Source organism: Lontra canadensis, unplaced genomic scaffold, assembly GCF_010015895.1.
Source record: "Lontra canadensis isolate GAN:19392208 unplaced genomic scaffold, GSC_riverotter_1.0 scaffold191, whole genome shotgun sequence".
Lineage (NCBI taxonomy): Eukaryota > Metazoa > Chordata > Mammalia > Carnivora > Mustelidae > Lontra > Lontra canadensis.
In genome coordinates, this window is record NW_022631185.1 from 820,625 (window position 1) to 829,661 (window position 9,037).

Sequence of the window (9,037 nt, forward strand, 5' to 3'; positions counted from 1 at the left end):
TAATAAAAATAATTTTTAGAAAAGAAAAAAGAAAAAAAAAAAAAGAAACCCCTCCTTACCAGATACAGAATTTGTTGCTAAGACAATAGCTTCCAAAATAGATCTTTAGACTCTGACTAAAGTTGCTGTTGTTGTTGTTAAAGATTTATTTATTTAGAGAGAGCGCACGTGAGCGGGAGCTTGATCTAGAACCCTGAGATCCTAACCTGAGCTTAAATCCAGTCAGACGCTTAACTGACTGAGCCACCCAGGCATCCCCAAAGTTGTTCTTTTTTTTTTTTTTTAAGATTTTATTTATTTATTTGACAGATCACAAGTAGGCAGAGAGGCAGAGAGAGAGAGAGAGAGAGAGAGGAGGAAGCAGGCTCCCCGCTGAGCAGAGAGCCCGACGCGGGGCTCAATCCCAGGACCCTGAGATCATGACCTGAGCCGAAGGCAAAGGCTTTAACCCACTGAGCCACCCAGGCGCCCCCCAAAGTTGTTCTTAATAACAGAAGAGCTCTTGAATATTTTTTAGCTGAGCAAGGAGGCATCTGTGCTGTGACCAACAAAACCTACTGTACCTGGATTAACACCTGCAGAGGCTGAAACTCAGCTGGGTAAGATCACAGAACAAACGACTTGATGGCTTAAAAGGTGACTACTTCCACAAAGCCTTTTTTTGACCTACTGGTTTGGTCTTAGGGACATGGCTCCAAAGTGCACTCCAAACATCAGGAATTATCTTGTTTATAATAATCTCCGTGCATTTATTCCCTCAAAATTATGCCTCCTCGCTGTAGCAAATCCCCTCCCTCCCTCCCTCTAGGTTTCCACCAGCCTACATTACCACCTACATTACCCAGAAGATCAGGCGCGCAGCTGAGCCAATGGAAGCATTTCCGCGGTATTTCATCGCCGGGGGAGGGACTTCCGGCCTCCTCCTTGACGCTCTGGGGCGTGCGGGGGCGAGACCGAAGTGAGTAGACTGTGAAGGCGTGGGAGTCGTTGTCTCCACGGCAAAGAGGCGGGTTTGCGGCTTGGTGACGCCTTCCAGAGCTGCCGGGGCTTGGACCGGGACCGCCGGCCCGGGTGTACGCCCCGCCCTCCCAGTCGGATGGCGGCGGTCGCGCCCAGGGACCCGGTTGAGGTAAGCGCTAGTTCCCTGGGCCCTCCCCGCCGTCCCCCAACCCAGACCCCATAGGCCCGAGCGCCGGCCACCTGCTCGCGTCCAAGCGGCCCGGGCCCCGGTATCCGGGACGGGGAGGCGCCGGCCGGCTGCGTGCGGGAGCGGGTTCCGAGCTGGGGCCCGCTGGGCGGGAGGCGGGAGGAGACCTGAGGAGGGAGGATTCTGCCCTCAGGGGACCGAGAGCGTGAGGCGGAGTCACTTCTGGACTGGCGGGCCGAGGTGCGGGACCTACGTCCTGAGGGCCCTGGGACCCATAGGAAGATCGTGAACAGAAAGATACAAGTCTGGCCTCCCACAACATGTTCTCAGTGGTAGGTCCCCCAATAATGGCTCCCTCTGGCTAAGTAGGCTCTTAAACTCGGGGTTGTGGTTTCCTATGAAATTCCATTTCCCCAGTTCTTGAGTTTGGAGACCACGGAGAAACCCAAAGACCAGGGTGTGAAACCTGTAACGATTATAAGCAGGTGCGGAGGGTTCTGTCGGGAACTGGTAGGAAGATGTATAAAGGCTCTGGTAAAATGGAGTTGGGGGTGATCAGGAAACCACCAGCCTCTCCTGTCTTTTGTGTGGGAAGAAAAAGCAGGTGTGAAGGCATGACTGGAATTGCTACCGGAGAAGTTCTGTGTCTATTCTGGAAGTCATAAGAGATATGGATCAGAGGACAGATGATATGATATGTCCGGAATACTCAATGCTCTAAGACTAGAGACATATTTATGAATTAGAACAAATGAAGTACTCAAAGTTGACATTTCTATGGCTTAGAATCCTTTTAAAATCATGAAATACTAACAAGATAATTAGGAAAATGCAATAAAAGTAAAAAAAAAAAAAAAACCGAACTCGTGGTAATCCTATATGAAGCTTTCAGCTATTTAAACATTTAGAGAAAATATCTTTTTTTTTTTTTTTTTTAATTAACATGTAATGTGTTATTTGCCCCAGGGGTACAGGTCTGGGAATCGTCAGGCTTACAAAGTTCACAGTGCTCACCATAGCACATACCCTCCCCAATGTCCATAACCCAGCCACCTTATCCCTCCCCCCACCCCCAGCAACCCTCAGTTTGTGAGATTAAGAGTCTCTTAGGTTTATCTCCTTCCCCAGTCCCATCTTGTTTCATTTTTCCCCTCCCTACCCCCACTCCCCCACCCTGCCTCTCAAATTCCTCATACCAGAGAGATCATATGATAATTGTCTTTTAGGAAAAATATCTTAATGAAATAAAAATTTGAAAAACAAATTAATAATAAGAAATGTGACAAGAATTGAAAGAAATCAAAAAACATATCAGGAACTGTGAAAAGCAGACCTAAATAAAAATAGATACAAGCCATTTTTTATGTAGAATGATTAGATATTATAAATACAGCTACTATAAAAAAGACAATTTGTGTATTTCAAACACAAATGCTAATATTCCTGGGCTATTAATTCAAATTGAGAGCCCCAAAATAACCCCACACTTATCAGTTAATCTATGACAAAGGAGGCGGTAGGGAAAAGATAATCTGTTCGATCAATGGTATTGGCAGAACTGGACAGCTACATGGAAAAAAAAAATGAAACTGAGCCACTTTCTTACGCCATTCAGAACAAATGAACTGAAAATGGATTAAAGACCTAAATATATGGGGTGCCTGGGTGGCTCAGTGGGTTAAGCCTCGGCCTTCGGCTCAGGCCATGATCTCAGGGTCCTGAGATGGAACCCTGCATGGGGCTCTCTGCTCAGCGAAGACCCTGATTTCCCCTCTCTGCCTACTTGTGATCTCTCTCTCTGTCAAATAAATAATCTTTTAATTTTTTTTAAATTTAAGACCTAAATATGAAACCTGAAACCATGAAACTCAAAACTGCCTATTTTCAGTAATGGCATGAATATCAATCTCCAATATTTATCTGAATCTGTCTCCTTAGACAAGGGAAACAAAAGCAAAAATAAACAAAAAGGACTGAATCAAACTCAAAAGCTTTTTCATGCAAGCCATCAACAAAACAGAAAGACAAAGATAATAGTTACTGTATCCAATTAGGGGTTAATATCCAAAATATATAAAGAACTCACATACCTCAACACCAAAGACCCCTAAAAATTTCAGTTAAAAATTGGGAGAAGATCTGAATGGACATTTCTCCAAAGAGGATATACAGATTGCCAACAAACATGAAAGAATGCTTAGTATGACAAATCAACAAGGAAATGCAAATCAACACAAGGAGATATCACCAGTCAGAATGGCTAATATCAAGACAAGAAATAAGTGTTGGCAAGAACGTGGAGAAAAGGGAACACTCATGCACTTTTAGTGGGAATGTAAGTTGCTGCAGCTACTCTGGAAAGCAATATTGAAGATCCTCAAAAAACCAAAAATCGAATGACAGTCCAGTAGCTCTACCCCTGGATATTTACCTGAAGAAAACAAAACACTAATTCAAAAAGAAATGTGCACCCCTTTATTTATTGCATTATTTACAACAGGCAAGATATGGAACCAACCAAAGTGTCCATCGATGAATGGATAAAGATGTGATATATATACACAGTGGACTATTACTCAGCCATAAAAAAGAAAAAAACCTGCCATTCATGACAACATGGATGGACGTAGAGGGCATTATGCTAAGTGAAATAAGTCAGATGGAGAAAGATACTGTATGATTTCACTTACATGTGGAATCTTAAAAAACAAAGGAGAGAAACTGACTCATAGAAAACTAGTCCTTGCCAGGGAGGAAGGGGTAGGGGGATAGGCAAAATTGGTCAAGGGGATTAATTAGCAGAAACTTGCCATTATAAAACAAGTAATAGAGATGAAAAGTACAGCATAGGGAATATAGTCAATAATATTGTAATGACTTTGTTTGGTGACAGATGGTAACTACACATACAGTGAACATTTCATGATGTATGTTTCAAATCACTAAATTGTGCATCTGAGATATATTACATTTCAACTATATCTCAATGTAAAAAATTGTTAAAAGAAGAAATGTGTTCTAAAGGGCAATAAATATAAGTTTATTGAGAAATCTTACATTTACATAATATCTAACAGTTTATTCTGGAAAGGAAACCAGAATGGGCTGGTGGTACACAGGAGATAGCCAGGGAACACCCCTGTTATCTATAGATTGGTAAACTTTTATAAACATATATGTATTCGATTTGATTATCAACTGGTAGAGAAAATAGATAATGGAATAAATATTAAGATGGGTTGCAAATGAGAAGGGAAAAAAGAATCTCCATTTATATCTCAAGTCAAATAGAAAATAAGCTGTAGCAACCCTAACATGAAAACAAAAAGCCTAAGCTTATTAAAAAAAAAAGAAAAAAAGATTTTTTTTAAACAAACCTGTGCTTGAAATGTGCAAGTCATTACAAAACAAGACCCCAATTTAAAACCACAAAATATGCTTGTCACTTTAAGATAAAAATGGATGCAAAATACAAAGACAACTAAAAACTTTAATTGCAAAAATAACTTATATAATGTAAAAAAAAGAGCTATAATATTTTCAGTATCCATATAAGCCATAAAATATTAGGAAAAGCTTTAAAACAGGCAATTTTTGTGAAAATTATCTAGTATATGGAGAAACAACTATACAATATATTAATTTGTGAAAATTTTTCATTGATTTCAAAATTAACCATTAACACATTCAAAACTAAAGTGGACTGAAATTTTTGAATGTTTCAAAATTTCTAATTGTAGAAAACTTACATAGTTATATATTTATTACTTTACCATTTCTAATTTATATCACCCTCATTTCACTGAATTTTTTAAAAATGTATTTGGAAGGGGCGCCTGGGTGGCTCAGTGGGTTAAGCCGCTGCCTTCGGCTCGGGTCATGATCTCAGGGTCCTGGGATCGAGTCCCGCATCGGGCTCTCTGCTCAGCAGGGAGCCTGCTTCTCTCTCTCTCTCTCTCTCTGCCTGCCTCTGTGTCTACTTGTGATCTCTCTCTGTCAAATAAATAAATAAAATATTAAAAAAATGTATTTGGAAGCTTTCCTGTGCACACTAACAAAATTCATTAAAATAAAAATGCTTTTTGTTTTTCCAAGTGGTCATCTGTTGCATACATCATATTAAACAGTTTAAGTTTTAAATAAGTAAAACTCACGTTGAATTTTTAGGGAAGAAAAACAAAGGACGCTTAACGAACCAAAACATAGCTATGTGACAAGAATCTCTGCTGTGTGGAATAACATACCTTAATAGTATTCATCATTGTGCATTTAAGCATCATAAATCAAATTTGTCTAGAGGATCTGAAGAGAATTAATCTGGCAATTAGGGCAAGTAGAGGTCCATAAGGAGTGTTCTCTCTGTAGATACGAAAATGAATCAGGATGAATGGGTGGCTCAGTTGGTTAAGCATCTGACTTTAGCCCAGATCATCTCAGAGACTTGGAATCAAGCCCTGCATGGGGCTCTCTTCTCAGCACAGAGTCTGCTTGTCCCTCTCCTCCTCCCCCCATTGGGGCATTCTCTCTCTCGCAATTAAAAAAAAAAAATGAATCAAATTATTTCTATGATAATCCACCAATTGGTGAGCATGCTTTTGGTCTCAGTTAAAGAGTGATTCAGAAGAGAAAAGAAGCTAGATCACACATGTGGATTGGACAAAATTCCACAGTAAATATACTGATTTATGTGGCACTCTATAGAATGAACAAAACTAGGGTATTACTAATGCAATATAAATGCCAATAACTAAGAGCTAAGCACAGAACAAACTGCGAAAAGGAAAGTTATAGAAATATAAATATTTTTTAATATAAAAACATAGAAGCTAATAATCCCATGTAATTCTGTCATGAGTAAGTGCTCAGTGTTTTTTTATTTTTTGGCTCAGTGCTTTTTTTTTTTTTTTTACTTTTATTGATGCTCCCAGGAGCCAAGGTAAACACCATCATCACTTCTAGGTCATTGTCAGCAAACTGAGTTTCAAGGAGCTCTGGGGAGTTGCCCAGATATTCCCAGGAATCCACAAACCTCAGTAATGTGCAGACCCTCCTCCCTGCAGATGGGTTTTGGGGGTTGACCTGTATCAGGGGCTCCTGAGAAGCTCGATTCCTGACATGCCAGGGGGGCACAGTGGTCTGGTGGTAACAGGGAGAGCTATAGGTGTCTGGATCTAGGATGCTTCCCACAGGTAGACCTACACAAGAATGGACACCTCAAATCTTCAGTTTCCAATGGACTAGGAATAGGGCAGCTCCTAAGTTCCATTTTACATAGGATGAAACTGAAGCCCTGGATGAGGGCATTTGCCTGTGGGTCCTTACAATGGCCAGGAGTCCAGGAATTAAACTTAGAGACAAAGGACCAGGACTTGGGGAAGTCTACGTCACCCCCCAGCCAGGCTTTGAGACTCAAAGTAAAAGCCCAGCCCCATTCTGATGCAACCTTTTCCACCATCTGCTCCGGCCCACCAACCCCAGTAGTGATAACCCAGGGAAATGAGTAGCCACTACAAAGCAAGGCTTTATTGTATTCTTCAACAACTGGACTTAAGGAGAATGTGATGGAGAGGGGTGCCTGGGCAGTTCAGTGTCTGCCTTTGGCTCGGGTCACAATCATAGGGTTGAGCCTTGAGAGTCGGGCTCCCTGTTCAGCCGGGAGTCTGCTTCTCCCTTTCCTCTTTCTCCCCCCACCCCACCCCACCATTTGCTCTCTCCCGCAAATAAATAAATAAAATCTTTTAAAAGAATGTGATGGGGTGGGTTGCTCAGTTATGCGTCTGCCTTCAGCTCAGGTCATGATCGAGTCCTAGATCAAGCCACATACTGGGCTTCCTGCTCAGGAGGGAGTCTGCTTCTCTCTCCCTCTGCCCCTCCCCACTACCTGTTCTCTCTCAAATAAAATTTAAAAAAAAATGTGATGGAGAACATGTTAATAATGCAGAAAAAATTTAAAAGGGTACAGCTGTTCAGTGCATGTGAGCACATACGCACTTGTTTCACTGTCCTGTCAAAGGAAAATAGCCAAAGCTCAAAGAATAAGAAAAAGATGTGCGCAGGCATTTTACCAAAGATGCAGACAGCAAATGAGCATTGGGAAAAATGCCCATCATTAACCCTTACAGAAATACAACTAAAATGAGAGAACACTAAAAACTTATTTTTAAAAAGGCTAAAATTAAAATGATTGGCTAAACCACATATTCAGAATGTGGAGGAAATGGAACTCTCATACCTGCTGGGAAGATACAAAAGGTGTGATCCAAAGTAAAACATTTACCTACCCTGTGACCCAGACGTCATGTTACCAACAGAAGTTCAAAGAAACATACACTCACATAAAACATGTTTAAACTAGCTTTATCCTCAATAGTTAAAATATAGAAAAAACAAAGATAAATGGATAAACTGGCATATGTAAAAAATTACTCAGCAAAAAACCCACTACTCATGTAGTATCACGGATGAATCTCAAAGTAATTGCGACACATAAAAACAACAAATACTCAACTCCAAACATTCAAAAAATTCAAAGGTACCCATCCATCTATTGTAAGAGAAAGTAAACCAGTGGTTTACTGGTTTACCAGTAGGGGCAGGGGAGATTATAAAAGGACATGAGATAAACATAATGTGACAGATATGTTCATTATCACGGTTGTGGTTTCAGAAATTCATAACTATGTCAAAACTTAGCAAATTACACTGTAAATATATGCAGTTTAGTACATATAAACTACACCCCAATAAAGCTTTAAAAATGGCTCAAGACAGAATGTCTGTGTCCTACTCTTTTTGGAAAATAGGTTTGGCAACCCCACACTGACTCCATCTCTTTCTCATGCCTATAGGGGTATTATGTCAGTGGCAGCAAATGTAGAGAACAACGAAGAATATTTACATACAAGTTCAGGAATGCTTCCTGGTCACAAGTGCCAGATCCCAGGTATACAGATCCTCCTTTATCTTTTTTCCCTGCCTCTGTGGTAGTGGCTTTGAGGCAAACATCACTGAGAGGAAACCACAGAACCTTTTGATTATTTTTTATTTTTTTTCTCTGACAATGACTTTACCTGCACAAGATAAATACGCCTGGAGGTCCTGAGATTTGTGTACACACCGATCCTACAGTCACTGTCATAGAAACTCGTCCGGAAGCATTTTTTTTTTTTAAGATTTTATTTATTTCTTTGACAGACACAAGTAGGCAGAGAGGCAGGCAGAGAGAGAGGAGGAAGCAGGCTCCCTGCTGAGCAGAGAGCCCGATGTGGGGCTCGATCCCAGGACCCTGAGACCATGACCTGAGCCGAAGGCACAGGCTTTAACCCACTGAGCCACCCAGGCGCCCCATCCGGATGCATTTTTAGAAGAGGCACATTCCATCCAGTTGGCTGCAGTCTCCGCTTCCTGTGAAGCCAGTGTTTCTGTACCAAATATAGTTTCTCCTGCCCACTGTGGTCTTTCGACCAGTGACCTCAGCCCAATAGGTTGTGGACATCAGGGCACATGGCTGCTTGTAAAGCTGGGGTTAATAAGCCCCCAACAGTGCTGACATCCCCTGTGATACCTCCTTTCAGCAAGTGAAAAAAATTCATGCTCCTTTCAGAAGCATCTGAGGGTCTCACACCTGCCCCCTCCTGAAACACAAAGCATGCAGATCACAAATGAAAACCAGAAAGCCCTGCAGTTTTTCAGAGGTGGTGAAGCAGCAATGCAAATTTGGCCAAACTGGCAAGCTATTTTCTGCCATCCTCCCCTCCCTCCTGAAGCATGGACAATTTAAGACTCCTAAAAAGTTCACCCAGCAATGCTTGTTGAGCCCAAATCCGTACATAAACTATCGCACAGAGTAAGCAGAATATCCAAGATTAAAGAGGACTTAAAGAATAAGGC

At 41.4% G+C, this 9,037-nt stretch overlaps 1 protein-coding gene across 1 annotated transcript in view; it reads right to left on the reverse strand.

Moving 5' to 3' along the window:
- The window catches only part of LOC116861129 (zinc finger protein 587B-like), a 31,573-nt gene that overhangs the window by 5,531 nt on the left and 17,005 nt on the right, over nucleotides 1–9,037 (reverse strand). The window contains exon 4 of the mRNA XM_032847609.1: nucleotides 1,171–1,291. Coding sequence (XP_032703500.1) covers nucleotides 1,171–1,291 — 121 coding nt within the window. The remainder of the gene's footprint in view (nucleotides 1–1,170; nucleotides 1,292–9,037) is intronic.